This window comes from Coturnix japonica, chromosome 9 (genome assembly GCF_001577835.2).
Source record: "Coturnix japonica isolate 7356 chromosome 9, Coturnix japonica 2.1, whole genome shotgun sequence".
NCBI lineage: Eukaryota > Metazoa > Chordata > Aves > Galliformes > Phasianidae > Coturnix > Coturnix japonica.
The window spans coordinates 17,923,205-17,941,553 of NC_029524.1; the positions used below are offsets into that span (position 1 = coordinate 17,923,205).

General features: G+C 44.1%; 1 protein-coding gene across 9 annotated transcripts in view; it reads left to right on the top strand.

Annotated features, from left to right (window-relative positions):
* The window catches only part of MECOM (MDS1 and EVI1 complex locus), a 321,499-nt gene that overhangs the window by 279,305 nt on the left and 23,845 nt on the right, over nt 1–18,349 (top strand). For 6 of the 9 annotated variants that reach the window (XM_015871997.2, XM_032446644.1, XM_032446645.1 and 3 more), the window contains 4 exons: nt 7,798–7,900; nt 9,184–9,400; nt 12,026–12,173; nt 13,103–13,259. In XM_015871997.2, coding sequence (XP_015727483.1) covers nt 7,798–7,900; nt 9,184–9,400; nt 12,026–12,173; nt 13,103–13,259 — 625 coding nt within the window. The remainder of the gene's footprint in view (nt 1–7,797; nt 7,901–9,183; nt 9,401–12,025; nt 12,174–13,102; nt 13,260–18,349) is intronic. The other 3 variants (XM_015871992.2, XM_015871994.2, XM_032446646.1) reach the window with 1 other exon arrangement.

Sequence of the window (18,349 nt, forward strand, 5' to 3'; positions counted from 1 at the left end):
TTAGGCTGAAGTGTTACTTCTGCTGTGTGCTGGAGAGGCTGGGACAGGGAGGAAGGACGTAGCGACGCATTTTGTTTTCAATTACTCTGATGAGTTATTAGGTGTTCCCTCAACGAGGCTTTGCTTTGGTCTGCGGATAATGTGCGCCGCTATGAAACGTTTCCGTGGGTGAAGTCAGGTTGAGGGAGCTGTGCTTTAAGAAAGTAAAATACATACAATAACAAAGCACCAACTGATGGGTTATTCTTGTTGCACGTTCAAACTTTGATACCTGTGACACAGCGCTCGATGCCTTTAATCGGCATTTCGTTTTTCACCACTTAATTAACCGCATCAGGTGAATGTTAAAGATTACTTTCAGCTGGCTTAATTGCCCTGACAGTATTGAAAGAAGAATCACAACCAGGCATGAATCTTCCATTAGAAATCACTCTTTCCAATCAAATTCCTTACGAGAAGGAAATGGATGGGAGGCAGCCTGCTCCATCAGCCCCCAGCGCGGTGCACTTCGCTCCTACACATCGCTGACTGGAACTGCTGCCCGTTAACTTCAGCAGGAGCTGTGACAGAGGATTGTTTTAATTTTCAGCTTTGAAAATTCAGCCCGGAGCACACGTAGCACGGAACGACCCGGCCGGCCGAGATAGCATTTGTTTTTATATAGCAGCTGGTTTAGCTAAAGAAACCATAAAGATTATTAGTAAATGAAAAATGCATTTTGCAACTTGAAAAATATGCTTTACGTTGAAAAGCGGTCAATTCTCTTAACACAGAGCATTTATGGAGCAGTGATACGAAAAGGAAACAGTCCAGGCTAATTGAAACAGCAAATTCAGACGTTTCATAATGGGAGCTGGCAGAAATAGGTGAGGGCAAGGAGGGAATCACGTGAATTGGTCCGAGCAACTCACGGCGTTTGCGTCGGCAGTGGTGCTCTGCGATGGGAAATATATGCTGGGCTGGAACAGCAGCATCTGCTCGGAGCCGCAGCCACGCACCGGCGCTGGGACGCTGTTGGAACGAGAGTTATGGCGCTTGTAACTTTCTCTTTTTTTACTGTTTACATTTCTGAGATTTGGTAATGGTGGCTGTACGGCTGCCAATAATTTCTTTCATTCACTGGAGACTTGTTATTTATTTTGCACGGTGCCGGGCCGTTCATAATTCTATATTTTTATGGCTTATTGTTGCTGAGATTTGGAAATTAAAAATGGGTCGTCGTTCAAGTAGCTCGCCATGAGCTGCACGCTGTCAGCAGGAGATTGTTGCCCATTTGGCCCTCAGGAAATGCTGCACATTCGCCCATAGAATTGTACACATACTCCAGCGTTTTATGACCAGGACCTAAAAAGTTAATGCTAAAAATGTGCTCTCGAATCTCAAACCAAAAAAAGCCTTTCTAACAGCTCCTCCTTCTGCTTTCCTCTGGCACGAGCTCACGAGAGGTAATATAAAATATAATAGAGAGTCAAACTGGGAAATAGACGTTACATGGCCAGACGCAGCCATGTAGAAGGAGTGACAAATGCAAGTCAGTGCATTGCGCTGTGTTAGTCTGCTCCTGTAGCTCCTAGGCAGAAAAAAAGAAGAAGAGAACAGCAAGGTAAAGCAGAGAGTATGCACAGTGCTTTCAGCTCAAGCCAGAGCATCGCAGAAGCAATGCAGCCCCAGAAGTTTAGGGTGTGGGCTGAGTACGGGGTGCAGCCCACATCCCCCTGTCCCCACATCCCTGGGGGCAGCACCTTGGCACCCCGCACAGCTCCCGGAGCATCCCCACCACAGGAGCCCTCCTGCACTCCCGAGGCACAGACACTTGATCAGCAGTAATTGTTCTCCTCTAATTGCTTCAACTCATCTGTAAAATTCGCAAGCAAACATTGTGCCGTACCTGAAAAGGTACAAGATCCTGCCAGCGCTCGGCCTCGCGCTGGCCGCAAGTTTATGCTACTAAATTCAAGCCTGAGTGACAGGCAGGTATGATTCCCAGACTGCTCGAGGCAGGATTTCGGTGCAGCTCAGCCCGATGTGTGTAATCTGGTCGCTCTGCTAAGCTGCACCTTCTGCATTTCACAAAAAGAGTGAAAGAAAAACATTTTTTTGTTGTTTTCTTGAGCAGACTTTTTTCAGAGGCATACCAGCCCGCCCCCCAACTCATGTTTGAGGTTAAGTTTCATCACTTGGGATCAGCTTTACAAAAGGCCTGGGCTCTTTCAGAGGGCTGCAGAAATGGGCTTTGCTGAGATGAAGAGCTCGATAATGGTAGGATGCAGTCAAAACATGCACGCGGGATGCAACTCGTATTTCATTTGATTGGAGGTGGAGGAAGGGTTTAAAAGCTGCATTTTTATTTTTATATTTTTTATTTCAAACAAAGCTGATCTATGATTTCTCTTTGCTGTCTTCCTATTATCTCCTGTCATACCCAATCTAACCTGATTGCGTGTAATTCAACATGTATATTATGAATAATACGATTCCACAAACAGCACACTCTCATTTTTTCCTTTTCCCCAACGAGAGACCGCAGTGTGTGCAGAGCTGCAAAGTCTTGTCACCATTATTTGCTTGGAATGTGTTTTTTCAGCTCCAAGTCGGGAGTCGATAGCAGTTCCTCCTAACTTGGACAAGTCCCTTCTGTTATCTATCATTAAATATCTTTTAGTTCCACTTTTTAGTGATTTCAGAATGATTAGCCCTGGTAGACTTTCTGGCAGTGCTGTCATCCCAGCAGAAGCATTATTTTTAAATATACACGTTAATGAAGGAGTGGTTGAAAATGCAGTAACTATAGCAATGGTGTGTCAGGGACTGTGACAAGTCCCAAGCACATTTTTAAGCTGGGATCACAGTCACTTTTAAGTTGTAATTTTTTTCTTTTATTTCTTCCTTTATTTATTTATTTTTGTTGTTGTTTACGTAGGGAAATGTTGCTTGCTCTTTAAATTAGAACTCATTAGAACTGAAGTTGCTTCTGTCTTGCTTATCGCTTGCAGACCTATGACAGTGATGCGGCCACGTAACACTGTAAAAGTGCACTGAGCTTCCAGATCTCCTGGAAGATTCCTGTTGCTTTATCTATGGAAAGCTGCACGTGACTCACAGTCAGCTCGCTGAGGTTTTGGTTTGCTGCGTGAGCTAAAATAGGAGGGTTTTTGTTGGTTTGTTGTTAAGCGTGCTCTTTTCCCATATACTTGAGTATATGCCCCTGCAGTGGGAGAAATAACAGTAGAAGAAACACCCTTAACAGTGTGCGCAGTGTCAGTGATACATTCGGAGGTGAGTGAACCTACTGCTGTAGGTTGCACCAGATCCAATCACATCTTACAAGTTTTACAAACTTTTGCAGTCTGCAGGCACAGCCTCATGTTTCAGGTTTTACTACCTATGCCCCCCCCCCCCCCCCACAGCACGGCGTGCAGCTCCCAGGCAGAGAAACACAGAACCTCCTCCAGCAGCCCCAGACACACAACCACCTGCAAAGGTTGTGTATTTAACAAATAGTTTTGAGGCTTTGTTGTCAGAGAGTGAAATTAAGGTTTTGGCTGTTATGGGTCAGGAGGGCATGTGTGCACTGAGCTCACGCGGGGCCCTATTCTGTCATTATTCCTCCTACGAGTTATTAGTTTATTAAGCAAATAAAGCTTAATCCAGCTCCCACTGAAAACCTGTTTCCAGTGGAGCGAGGTCGTGCTTACATGGGCTGGTGGAACCAGGAGCTCATCAGCTGTGGTTTTCCATTTGTGGCAATTAGAGGTGATGCTGTGCTGAGCCTCCTGCCCAGCGCCTGTGTTGTTGCAGCCCAGTGCTGCCAGCATCCTGCTCGAGCTTCGGCCTGTCCTGACGTGACCTGCAAAGAACTGCTCAGCACCAAACCAGCCGCTAATTGTCGCCTCTCTGCAAGGCGATAAGCTCTTCATTGATGATTAATAAAAGCAGAAGGGCGCGCTGTCTGCAAGCAGGAAAGCCGTTTGGTGATGAGAGCTGTCAAGTCCCACTTGCACAGCAGGGTTTGGAGGTTTTTAGATGCTGGCAGAGACAGTGGGGTGGCCGCTCACTGAGTGGTGTTCAGGAGTTTCTCTGGTATATTGGAGGGCTGTGCCTTCTCTGCAGAACCGTGTGGGCCTGGGTGCAAGGAGCCATCAGAGGGGCAAGTGGGATTGTGCCAACGTCTGCAGGAGTTTGTCTGGATGTGTCAGTCCCTAACTCAGACCCTGGGCTAACACGCAACAGAAACCTGCCATGGAGGATGGTATGAGCATCACTGGGAGGGGATGCAGAGCAGGATGTCCTGTGCTGAGACCGCCTGCAGTCTGACAGGCACAGGCACCCTATGTGCCATTTCAGGAGAACACGCTGAAACAGGGCTGAGTTTTCCCAATACAGCCCTCCAGCCTCAGCAGTTCCTCACCACAGACCGAGAGTTGACTTCTCGCCATTTGGACCTTTCTCCTCAGCTTTCCCCCATCAATTTCAGAGCCAGTTCTCCGCTCATCCTCCCACTTCCCAATGACACATACGCACGGCAGCTCACAGAAATGCCTCTTTTTCCCCTCTCCTTGTCTGTGGCTGTGGGGAAGGCTGGGCCCTGCCGACACGGCCTGTGCCCCGCGGGGCACTTCAAAGCACACAGCCCCGGGCCCTGCTCACAGGGAGCGAATTTTCACTATTATTTCAATTATTACAACTTCCTGCAGGGGTGGAAGGTCGTTCATAATTCACGCCTCTGTCATCTTTACACATGCCAAATGCAGTCTATTAAGCATAAATAAAATTTCAAGTGCCTGACCAGGAAAAGTAAACTGGGATTCATAACAATGAGGCCTTATTCATCCATTTAAAAGTAAATTGCGCGTGTTCCATTCTTCCCCTCCTCTTTCCCCCTCCTGGGCAGCAGTTTGGGAGCTTTTCCTCCCGCCCAGTAGCACACACACACAGGGCAGACATACAAAGGCCTTCCCGGCCGCTGCCTCCTCAGACCCCTGAACTCAGAAAGTGCTTCCAGACCTGGATCCGATGCTGCTCTTCCTATATAAACTGCAGTCACACACCACTGATCCCAGGGCATGTGAAAAGCACGTCTGGACTTGGCTTTTTTTTTTTTTTTTTTCCTTTCTGTTACATTTCTCCCTTGCATTTCACAGGGCAGGCTGGTGCCTTCTCAGAGAGGGTAGTTTCTATGAGGTTTTAGGTGGGAAGAGTGAAAAAGCCTTAGACAATAAGGACGTGTTGAAATCAGGTTATACTTTACCTGCAGGGTCATTTTTTCCTAGTGTTCAGTATGTTTCATTTCACTGAAAAGCAGTTGGATATATAAACTCTTAGAGCAGGTGGGTTTTTTGTATGCACAGAGCTTTACTATTTTTAGTAATCGTTACAGTTGTTTTTTTAATAATAAGAATGTCAGAATGCCAGAACTGGAAATCTGAGACTAGGACCTTGTTTTAGTGGACCTTAGTTTTGAGGTGCCAAATAAAACACATCACTCATCCTCATCAAAGGAGTTTTTCTGGGTGCCCCTCCATCTCTCTCCCCACAGAGGCTGGCCAGGCAGTTTCTGCTCAGTTGCTTCATCATCTCTGATATTTTGGTATGTTTGAGTACCACCACAGCCAGGCTGGACAGCTGGCTCCGGAGTTTGCACCCTGCTGAGTGATTTGTCCCATGGCTGCAGGGAAGATGCTGCATCACGCCAGGACTTTGCAGCTGGATGAGATGTAATGCAGCACAGTGCCGCACAGAGAAGACCTTCCTTGTGTTCCTGCTGGTCCATGCATCCTTACTTTGCAGCCAGAGGTGAAAAGATCAGTCAGAGTGTACTGGATGGGACAGCGTGAGCACTGGAAGAAAAATACTGGGGAAAGTCACTCTGGTTTCTGTTAATGACTTTGTGTGGATGCGTTGCTGACCTCAGAATAAGAAGTGTTGCTCGAAGCACATGTTCTCTGCAGCATTGGCATCAGTAAGAAGCTGCAGGACCATGAGTGTGAGCACCGTGTCCTCTTGTGTGTGACCCCAAAGAACATGAGGTGGACACTGTTGGCATTATTTTTGCTCAAGGATTCCAAATGCTCTGATGTGGTTTTGTGTCCATGTAAATTAGTGGAAAACAAGATAAATGCAAGAGGGATGCTCCGAGTCTGCAAACACAGCACTGCTGACCTCAGAACCATGCTCCTGGTTTTTAGGAAGCTGAACTGGGATGAGCCTGCAGTGCCCCAGCAGTGCTGCTGCTGTCAGTGAGGGCTGCGGGATGAAGCTCGTGTAGGATTATCTGACTGACAAGGGAAAAAAAGAGCCCAAGCAAGCCCTTCTGACAGCTGGGCAGGGCAGTGTGGAAGAAGAGGAACATCTTTAAGGGGGGAAGCTGCATGTGAATGCCTGCTTTTGTCTTTTTGGAGTGATATTCCCTGTAAGCAGGAGGCTGCAGTATGAGTCTGTTGTGCTTGACTTGGGACACTGGGTGGTGGGACACAGTGACTCTAGTAGACTCTGGGCTAGAATCTACCAGAGCAGCTTCTGGGGCAAGGCAAAGAAAAGAAAACAAATCAGAGGAAATACGTCTTCTTTAGTTAGTTTTAGGCAGTTAGCACATATCTACGGGCAGGGGCTGCCTGTGCAGCAATAACCATTAGGCTGTACAGCCACCTCCTGGAGGCCGTGGGTAGCTGCTCTGTGCTGTGTAGAGCTGGGTGATGTGCTGTGCATGGGGAATATGCTGTGCAAAGGGAGTATGCTGTGCAATAGGCTGTGCAAGGGAGATACGCTGTGTGAGAGGAATAATGCTCTGTGCAAGAGGGATACCTGCATCTGGCCTGTGGCAAAACAGCTGTTGACTTTTTGCCTTTCTCTCAAGGCACTAAAGTGAGTCTTGAGAGTTAATAGTTCGAGGGTAAAACCTTTAAAAATACACTAGACAGACAGAATGCAAATACATCTTTTGGTAGGTTAGGAAACGTAGCTTTCATGTGGTTTTGTTTAACAAGGCCTGAGGAAGTTACTAATATTTATTTGAATGGCTTCTTGGAGATTTTTAGTGTTCCTCGTGTTTTCTCCTGAGAGGAAAAAGCAGCCAGATGGATTTTTTCGGAGCTTCCTTTTGGCAGAGCCTGGCAGCATAGCCTGAGCTTGCCCTGCATGTGTGGTACCAAGGGTGCATGGCTTCTGCCTCTTTGCTGGGCTCCTTCCCAGTGACAGGCATTGAGCCCCTGGAGAGGAGATCAGCTGCCACCTGTGGCTGAGGCTGCTGACAAGCATCTGTGCATATCTTTGTCCTGGATGAGTTGTTCCTTGGGTTCCCATTTGAAACTAACAAGTAGAGAAGCATGCTGCATTGTACAAGCCCCTTCCTCCATTACTCTCTAGGCTACCTAAGTAATAGAAGCAGGTGGGGTTGGATGCCCACATGTTGATCAGCAGGATTTAGAAGTTATTTAGTTATTTTCTTCATGGCAACCAAGAGGAGCAATGCTCTTTGTGCTGGTCATTCAGGGACATGTTTTATGGGCACCTTGGCTGGTGGTAGGTTTGGTATAATTAAGTATGTGAATTGCTGGTGATGTTTGCAGTCATCATGCAGCTTGCTTTGCAGCAGAGGCTGTTGAAAGCAACTTCCCCATTATCACAGGTAAGGCAGAAAGAAGCAGCTCTGGGGCTGAAAGAGCCCACCTGCACAGCTCAGGCTGCCCATCCCCAGCACTTTGCAGCACCTGTGCTGGGGTAGGTTGGGTGCCTGATGTCAGTCCTGCAGCATTCACTCTTTGCCTTTCATGGTATTCACCCTCGCTTTCTCTTTTGCAGATATTCTACAGAGTTGTGGCAGACATTGAGCCAGGAGAGGAGCTATTACTGTTCATGAAGAGTGAAGATTATTCACATGAAACAATGGCTCCGGACATTCACGGTTAGTCACTTCTTATCTAATATGAAATGTCATTGAAATTAAGCAAAAAAACTAGGGAGATTTCTCCTCTGTTGCAACACCTTTGAACTCCAGAATAGATTACGAGCAGCTGAAGTGGACAGCTGGACTATGATTGCATTTGTCTACCACCTGCCCTTAGCAGACCTGCCAGTCTGCTAAGCTCTGCTTTTCAAAAATGATTTTTCTCACCATTGCATTCCTGCACCTCTTGGTGTTTTTTGGCCTACATATACGCAAACCTCTAGAGCAGAAATGTGTAACTTAATCTGTGTAACTTCAGTGCAAGTGTAACTTAATCTGGTTTTGGGTATTGCAGAAGGAGGAATGGAATCCATGTCGTTATCTTCAGTCTGTGCTGGTCTTTCAAGACTAAAATGAGTGGACCCCAGTTATAGCTGGTTTGTGTTGGTTGTGGCTTATTTATTTTTTTATTTATTGGTCAGTTTGTCAAAAAACTGTTCTTTTAAAAAGAGAACATCTCAGGTTCTTAATGTTGCTGTCACTTTTGAGAACACAGCCAACATTCCTCCTCACGCTCATTCATTATTCAAGCAACACACAGGTGCTGCATTTTCAGTTCCTCAGCTGTGCCCAAAACAGGGCATGTGGCTGCCCATGTGTACCATCAGTAGAAAATCCTACAGAGCACTGTGAGCAGCTTTTCTTCACCTCTTCATTTTAGGATTTTCTTTAGCTATTGTATTATTTGATAAGAGCTAGTAATTAATGGAATGAAATATTCACTCCAAAGTAGCCCTTTAGTGGTCTTCCACAGTCATTTTCAGTAAGAAATGGTTTGTGACTGCTGGATATCTGGCTTACCTTGTATGCTGGAAGAGAAACTCTAATGGAAATAAAGACACTTGTAAAAACACCTTTTTGGCTATTTCAGTTGCTGATGTTTGTGTAGGTTTACTTCATTCAGGAAGTCAGAGACTGTCAGCCTTTTGTAGATATCCACCTTAGAACATGCATATCCCCTTTAAAGTAATTTGAAACACTTTGACTTTTGTCCCAAGCCAACGTTAGGGATTTCCATTGGATGTATCAACCAGGTAGTTATCAGGTAACATTCCATAGTTATATATCACAGAATTGAAGTATTATTATAGAGTATCATAAAGCATCATCTGTTGTCATTATTTTTAATATTTTTCACTGAATAACTTTATTGAACCACACAGTTGTGGAACTGCTGAGAGTAACTAAAGATGACCCCAAAGTGATGTTAATCTCCTTATGCCAACCCTTTTGTCTTGCAGAGGAGCGCCAGTATCGCTGCGAGGACTGCGACCAGCTCTTTGAGTCCAAGGCTGAGCTGGTGGACCACCAGAAGTTCCCCTGCAGCACACCACACTCTGCATTCTCCATGGTGGAGGAGGATTTCCAGAAAAAGCTTGAGAATGAGAACGATCTTCGGGATGTGCACGAAATCCAGGAGTGTAAAGAGTGTGATCAGGTCTTCCCGGACTTACAAAGGTAGGATTAAGCGCTTAGAATGTGACTGAGTATGGCAAATTCTTTAATGGCTTCAGTCAAATCACAGGGCGTCAGGCAGGACAGAACTGGATATCTTGTGTACAAACCAATGGTAAAGGTAAAAAAGTTTCACTGCTCATTGGTTTTAGAGCATGGGAATCAATAGAGTCCTGATAGATCACAAATTAAGTCCATAATAGATGCCTTAAATTAATAACTGAATGCTTTGATAATGGCATGTTTAGTTGGCATGAGTAGGGCTGGTGGCAGTGAAGTCAGAGGAGTGATTATAGTTCAAATGAATTGAGGTCTGGTCTCCTTATTTTTAGGTAGAAATAAATTAGAACACCTCTGAGTGGTGCTCATTTGGTGATACCAATTTTAACCTTGCAAACAAGCCATGCTAGGCAGAGGCAGGTTGGTTAGACTGTGTTCTAGATATTAATGTATGTTATCATATATATTTATGTATATTCACATATATAAACAACTCTTCTGTTTTGAAACTCTGGGATTCATCTTTTTCTTATATATACCTGTCTGTTTAAACAGACAGACCTATATGCCTCCATCCCCAAAATATGTATAGGTAGGAATATGAGCAAAAGTCCAGCTTTATATGCTGCAGATGATTCCCATCACTGTAGTTCTTTTGTGGCTGCTTATAATGTATCATAGTGTAGCAAATTTTGCCAATTGCTGAAAGGTACTGGGAATGCTCAGGAGCTTCTGTAGTATATTGCTCACGAATTCATGTTTTAGTATGTTCAGTTTGAGGATGCAGGAAGGTTGACCTCAGCCAACATACAGCAGTTGTGCTGAGATATCTTAAAGGTAGATCCTGGATGAGATCTCAGCTGTGAGGATGCAGTGTCATGCAACCTGCTCATTCCAGTTTCACAGTGTGAATGACGACAAAACGAAAGCACAGTGTACCAAACACTGCTCTTGTAGGTTGGCCTCACATTTGTACAGGTACAGTGTTGTCTTCACTGGCTGCTGTTGAGCTGTATTCAGCTGTACATGTCTAATTTTCAGTCTGAGTGATTGATTTGGGTTGGTGGATGAAGTGTTGTGTGCAGCATAGGTTGAGACTGTGACATCTTTCCACACTGTAAGTTATTTGGTGTTGAAGTTCTTTTCTGCCTGTGAACCAGAGGACAATATCAAACATATGGGAATCATTGAGCAAATGTAAATTTAGCTTAAAATATTAAATATTGAAGAGAAAGGGCAGAAAACAAAGAACGAGTCATCATAAATAGACGGGCAGTACTGTGAGAAAGAGTGAAAAATGAGAAAGAATGCAGTCATTCTCCAAACTCTTGAATTATTGAGAAGCTAATACACCACAAAGATGGTTCACAGCAAAAAATAAATAAATAAATAAATACAGAAGCATGTTATATAGGGATTATATAAAACAAAAGGCTCGAATGAGCCGTGCTTGAGGGTGTGTGTAATTAAATTGAGAAAGAGCTGAGTGTGAAGATTGAGGTCTGTGGGTGGTGCAGCCACATCAGATGCCTGGGACCCCTCTAGGTCTTATGGCAGGTTTGTTTACCAGGGTGTGATGGAGATACAGCTGTTATCTAAGTGCTCAGAGGCGAGGCAAGAAATATTTTTCCCTGAAGAAGAAAGCCTAAGAGGGGTAGAACTCAAGAGCATCAGCAGGATGAAAGAATTTCTGTTACTTGTAGCCGAGGATATAAGTTGCCATATGGACTATACGACAGAGGACAAACTGTAAGCCCCTCAGGTTTTGTCTACAGATTCAGCAGAGATCAGTGGGAACATCAACAGGGGAGCACCTAATCTGCGCTGGCTAGAAACCCTTTTCCAATGGCTTTTCTATGAATCCCCTTTTATGTTATATACTTATCTCTCTGCAAGCAGTTGAGTGAGCTGTGGCTTGATATATGACCAACGTATTTAAACATACGTTTGCAGCTGATGAATTCTAAAAGAGGAATTCAGAAAACTCAGAGGTGAAAATGAATTCAAAGATGAACAACAGCAATTAGGTGAGGATTGAGTATGCTGCTAATAGTCTGAACCAACTGCTAAGAAATGAATGAATAAACAACTAGAATTGAACACACTTAATAATCATCAAACATAACTTTGCATTAAGTGTTCTGTGTTCAGAAGCTTTGCTCTGTTCTCTTAAGCTCCTTCTGTGTTCCACTGGTGGAGTTATTTCTGATCTATTCCTGCTGCAAGAAAAATAGACTCCCATCAGAGGAGTGAGGCTGCATCAGATAGTAGGTTCCTAGGTGTGTTTAGAGTGAAAGCAATAAGGCAGAAATGATTCAGACTGCAGGGAGGAATTACTGGAGTGAAATATTGAGAGGTGTATGAAATAATCTCCTTTGGGAGTGATGGAAGCATAATCTTCTGAAGCATTTGCAAGTGACCTGGTGAAACATCAGACAGTGTTACTGTGGGATGGAGGGGTTGCTCTGCCTCCTAGTGGGGTATGCCTGGGGCTCAAAGGACCTGGGTCTGTCAGGATTGGGCCCTTGGGGCTTGTTCTTTTTTCCTCTTTTTGTTGTTGTTTGGATGTGACGTGCTCTGCTGTCTCCTCTTCTTGCACTGATGCACTGCTCATTCCTGTTTCTGCAGCCTGGAGAAGCACATGCTGTCCCACAGCGAGGAGCGGGAGTACAAGTGCGACCAGTGCCCCAAAGCTTTCAACTGGAAGTCCAACTTGATACGTCACCAAATGTCGCATGACAGCGGCAAGCACTACGAGTGTGAGAACTGTGCCAAGGTACAGTGAATTTGTAGGCTGTTTTTGTGGCACTGTGCATGGGGCCAGATGGGGGTGGGCTGTGTGAGGGCATAGGGATCCTGCAGTGCCTGGTTCTTGAGGATTTAAACCTTTGCTTTGTATATGTTAGCTTTCTACCCCTTTTGATTTAGAAAGATAGTGCTGCAATACAAAGCAAAGTAAGAAAAATAAAATGCTAGGTTCTGGCTGTGCTAAGTGAGTGCAACCATCTCATCTGCAGAGCATCTGCATTACCTCCCAGCACTGGGCTCACTACCCAGGTTATTGGTAGAAGATGTGGTGGTCTACATTTGTTTTCACAAGACTCTCAAAGCCTGGGCCTTTTGCATAAGGGCTTTCTTGTTTTTAAGTGGATTTTCTGCAATAATGGGGATTTTATGTTAACCTGATACTCATAAGATACAGCCAAGGCCTAGATGCTGGGGCTGTGAGTGGAATTTCTTGTTACCATGCACTCAGCCAAGTATTTCTGTTGCAGTCATGATTCAGGTAGCCATGTTTTGACTTTCTGTGAGGATGCCAAGCAGGAAATCACTGGCCTGAAAAGCTTGACTTTCGGTCATAGGGGCAAGTGCATCTGTTGTGGTGGTTGCAAAGGGGTTAATTTATGAGATACGATTTAGTGGCTGGTGGTAGCAAGGGTAATGGGAGGATGGTTGGACTAGATGATCTTGTAGGTCCTTTCCAAACTTGTGATTCTGTAACCACTCTACCAAATATCTGGCTGACCCTGGGAAAATGAGGCCCCATCCTGCAGGCACAACTCCCATTGATGCCCTTTGGCCAGGCTGCAGCACAGCAAGCAGCCAATGGTTTTAGTCTTATAAAGCTCCCAGTAGCTTTGGGTTTTGTGCTAAGTGGCTTCTTCCGCAGTTAAATTTCTTGGTTAATCAGTACTCATTTCCTAGCAGGTTTTCACGGACCCCAGCAACCTCCAGAGGCACATTCGTTCCCAGCATGTTGGGGCTCGTGCTCACGCTTGTCCAGAGTGTGGCAAAACGTTTGCCACATCTTCAGGCCTCAAACAACATAAACACATCCACAGCAGTGTCAAACCCTTTATATGTAAGTCTTCCACTAAGCGTCTTCGGTTAAGTGTTTTTCTTTTGTCAAAAAAATGTGTAACCTGCAAGCAGGAGGTTGTGTTGTGCTTCCTTGGTGTTTCCCACTGGTTTCATGGGGGCTGTGAGTTACTAAATGAGAACTGAGTAATTCACAGTCTGATGCAAAGCATTATTTTCATATGATTTTCCTTTCCAGGCAGACACTGCATGCTGTATAAATGTACCTTTTGTCCCTGGGATATTTTTCCATGCATAGATGCAAAGAGCAAGCAGGGAGGGAGTTTTGGCAAGAAGGAGCTGAGCTTTGCACCATGCTGAGCTGGCTGCTCTCTTTCTTGCTCCTTTGCAGCAGCACCAGCCCCCATGCTGCAGGCGGTGCTGGACCAAAATTTGTTGGTCATTAGGCATAACCAGCAGGACCGGAAAGGCTGCTTTGCTTTAGAAATTAATTTTGGGCCACTGAGTCTCAACAGCAGGTAGCATGGCTTTGGTGGGAATTGGAAAGAAAACCTTAAAGCCAGTCTATTTCAGCCAGAAGAGCTTGCCTTGCTCCTAGAAGCTCTTTTGCATGCCCTGAAGTTAAGTATTGGGTTTAGCTATAAGAGCTTTGCCAACAGCTGCTCCAGCAATAAAACTTGCCTCCCATGTGGGCATGACTACACTGGGCTATAAATCAGGTCCTCAGAGTCCTCCTCCCAGGCGTTGTGTTTGCTACTTGGACAGATTCTGCTGTGAGATGGAGGAATCTGGGTGCACAGTAGTGTTGCAAGTTGCTTTCTCTTCCTTTCACCAGGGAAGCAGATGCAGGAAATATTTTAAGAATATTGATCTGGCAAGTGCTAATCTCCACCATGGTCTTCTCAGGCAGCCGTTATGGCTTGGAAAGCTCTTTATGACCTCCTCTCTTTGTTTTCTAAACTTTAGCTTTTGCTATTCTCAACAAGAATTTACCAAAATGTCATCTTGATACTTTTTTCCAGCCGACTGTATTTTCTGTACTCATAATGCACTCTAAGTCTGACAGAGGTGGCACCTCACCCAGGTGAGTTGTAGCAGGAGAGGACAGCAAAGCTGGAGTTGTACCCCACACTGCATGGTCCCACTCAATGGAGTGGGCACCTACAGCTGGTGCTTTTAGCTCCTCAGTGAAACACCTGCTTAGGAGCTCAGTAGTGCTCATTTGACATGTGCTTTGAGTCTTTCAAAACCTCAGTGCATGGCTTGAAAGAGTCATTTGCAGAAAGTCTGTATATCTGCCATTGAGTTAGATAATCCTTTTGTTTGGGCTTCTTCAGTAAGAAAATGTGTAACAAACTAAGTCTAAAAAGAAACATCACTAAAAAATCTTAAATCTAGGACTACAAGTTAAATAATTACATTTTATAACTACTTATAAATACACTTTGTAATTACTAATAAATACACTTTATAACTACTAGACAACATTAACTTCTGGCCCGTGGATGAAATCTTCAGCTAGTCTTCTTGTTGTCCATACCCTACAAAGAAGTGTAAAATTGGTGCCTATCTTAAATGAAATTATCCCTAATTGGTTTTTTTTAATGTTACCATTTACTCTGATAAATCAAACCTGCAACCAGTATTCGTGAAATGCACAGAATGAGAGATGAAAACCCACTGAGCAATCTCTGAATAATAGCCATGTAATTACAGAACAAAAGGGTTTGGAGACCACATGTTCAGTAGGCTTTGCTGAACCATGGGAGGGAGGTAGGGTCACCTCAAGGAGATATCTGTTTTCCAACCAAGAGGCCACACACCATGATTTACTCTACCAGTCTGTTTATGGCAACTGTCTCTTATTACAGTGCACCGCCTAAGCTTGAGTGAAAACTCACCAACACCAAGGTAATTACTCACTGCTTTTGCAGAATGTCCAGCCTCTCCAAATAGAAACCACATGCCATAATAGGTCGAACACACTCAAAGTAGTACTTACAGTAATTTTTTTTTAATAAGCAGAAAATATGCAAATGTAACTGCTAGCTAATTTGGGGGCCAGAGACAATTGCAGTGCAGAGTGAGCTTTAGCATGAGATGATTTTTTTTAATGTGAGAGACAGACTGGGAGTTTGTGTTAAACCTGGGACTGTGCAGCAATAACAGCTGCAAGGAGGGAAGCTTCCCTTACAAGTTAGTTGCTTAAAAGTACGGCGCTAAGATATAAAGGATGTAATAAGGTGTAACAGGAGAAATCAAACCCAGCTTCTGTTGCTTTGATATGTGGAAGCAATTAAAGTTGATAACCGTCCCTCATCTACTAAATTTTGAGCAAAGCTTTACTTGGAAATAAAAGTCATGTGGTGAAAAAGAGGTAGATCTTGTAACAGGACTTGCCTGGGCAGTAGAAGTCAAGGCAGCACAGTTGACTCACACTCTCAGTTTCTGTTGCATCCTACCTAGCTTTCCCAAGGTCGTCCCCAAGAGTAAGGCACCTCTAGAGGGAAAGGACTTTGGGCCTGGCTCCAAAACTTCTTGGTCAGCTTTGAAAGCCCACTTCTTAATAGACTTCTAAATGGAAGAGATCTCCCTTTAAATAGTTTTAAATTAATTGGTGGGCTCAAAGAGGTGAACTCCTCAATACAACCATTAATTGTTTGATCAAGATGATAATAATGAAGATTTCCATATTTTAATTTTATTGCCATTATCAATTTAATTTAGCTTCAAAGCTAAGATAAAACATATTAGTCAACCCCCCTTTAACAGTCTGTAAGGATCTCCCTCAGTTCTTAGTATGTAATTTTGCATTTCTGCAGAAGTAGAATATTTCCTGGTACCTTTGACATTTAATAGAGGATAATAAGTTTTAATGGAGAATAGGAAGTTGATAATATATTGATGTTCCTTAAAGGAGAACATTCTCAACTTTAGGAAGACTAGATATCTGCTCTCTCCTCTCTCCTCTCTCCTCTCTCCTCTCTCCTCTCTCCTCTCTCCCTCCTCCTCTCTCCTCTCTCCTCTCCCGCCTCTCCTCTTCTCCCTCTCTCCTCTCTCCTCCCTCTCTCCTCTCTCCTCTCTCCTCTCTCCCTCTCTCCTCTCTCTCCTCTCTCCTCTCTCCATTTTGTTGTTGTTGTTTTGTTTTCCTTCTGTTTCTTTCCTTGTGAATGAAGATTTCCAGCAGGAACACTGACTGATACACGGCAACAAACATTCTTCCTGAATTACTGCATTACAAATTTCCTGTCTTAGGGCCCAATTCTGCGTTCTTTACCCCATGAATTGTCAACGAAATGTGAATAGGGAAAAGGGGTGGGTGCAGCATGGGCAGAATCAGGCCCTCAAACAATAGGAGCATTGTTGCCGAGATATGGAGCAGCCTGCTGAAGAGGTAAACAGTTAAGACATGACAACAAGTGGTCAAGTTTCTCAAGGGCAGAGATTTGGACGAGCAGGAAGGTTAGTGCAGGCCCCGGTGTGAGTGGAAGTCAGAGGACGTGATTGCAGTTCATGGGAACCAACAGTGCAGGATGGGATACATTCAATTCAGTTTCCTCTTCAGGCTTAAAATAGAGCCATTGTAAATTATGTCAGTCTGTCTCAAATCTTGAAAATGATTGTTAAAAAGGCCTCAGAATACACAATGTGTATTGTTGTGTGGCTTTGATGTGTGAAAGATGAGAGCTTATGATATAACGCAAATTAAATAAAAATACAGTAACCACTTGCTTTTTCCTGGCTGGAAAAAAAAAGGGGGGTGAGGGGGGGGGAATTTATTACAGAGGGATAATCACTGCTTACCGTTACTGTTGTTGCCTTGTTTTTAAACAAAGCTAGAGCTGATACCAGTAGAAGCAAATTAGTCCAGAGGTGCTGACAAATGTTAACGTATTGAAAGAGCACAGCCTGGGGACCTGCCTGCAGTTCCTGCTGGTCCAAAGGGTGGGAAAAGAGGACAGAAAAAAAAAAAATGGTAACCTAAGTTAAATGCAAGAAGGAAAAGAAATGTGCTATGAAGCTGTGCTAGAGAACTAAAAGAATCCCATTTGGTTCAGCTACATTGTTCACTCTCTGTAGTAGTGTGTGTCTCACCTTGCACTGGTGATGGAGACACTTTCAGCCTCTTGCTACCAAAACTGCTGTCTGGAAGCCGTGCTGTGGCACATTGAGTGTTATGGTTTAGCTCAGGCCACCCCTCCATGCCTTTGGGCTTTCTCCACGTGCTTTGAGGCTGAAGTTGCTCTCATCCCAGAGGAGTTTGAAAGGAAATCCATTGAGCTGTTCCAAGTATTGAACATGCAAATAAATACAGCTGCCATTTTAAAGGAAAATGTTGAAATAGAGTATATTTTTTTCATGTGTGAGAGACAAATATGCAAAATTAAGATGAGTAAAGTTGTTAATATGTGCAATTCATAGTTATGGCTTCTAAGGCACCATAAGCATTGCTTGTATAGAGATGCTTTGGGCATGTGAGAGTACCAGACTATGATTACTCTAGACTTTCATGAGATTAACGTCATTAATTGTAAATGGAAAATAATGTTTGTTGTTAATAGTATGCACTTGGAAATATCTGATTGTCTTCTCCTTCACTTATGTCATATCCATGGGTCTCGCAGGTCGAAGGCTCTGACAGGCAGATCCCTCTGTCACATGCCTGGTCCAGCAAATGTTTATGTCTAACTTCACACGTGTGCATAATGACACTGATGGATATCATTTGGAGGCATAAGTGCTCACTCAGGAGCACCGTGACTCTGCACAGTGTCATAGCACTGAGCCACAACTCTTGGCAGGGCTCTGGGTGTTCATGCATTGCCAAATAATGGTATCAGGTGTGCAAAACTGCAATGCAAAGAGCAAATGAGGAACAAAAATGTTATCTTTTAGTCACTTCAGACCTTTTCTGGTTTGTTGGATGGGTTCTTTGGTGCTATCTTTCGACGTTTGTCTGCTTGGATGCCTTGCTTTGGAATAGTACAATATCTTTTGTGCACCCAGACTTCTTATGGCTTCCTGATAGACACTTGGAGGGTTAAAAAAAAAATATGGTTTTATTTGCAAAATTTTGAGGGTGGGGGCAATTATCATAAAGCCTGAGATTTGTTGTTGTTGTTGTTTACATAC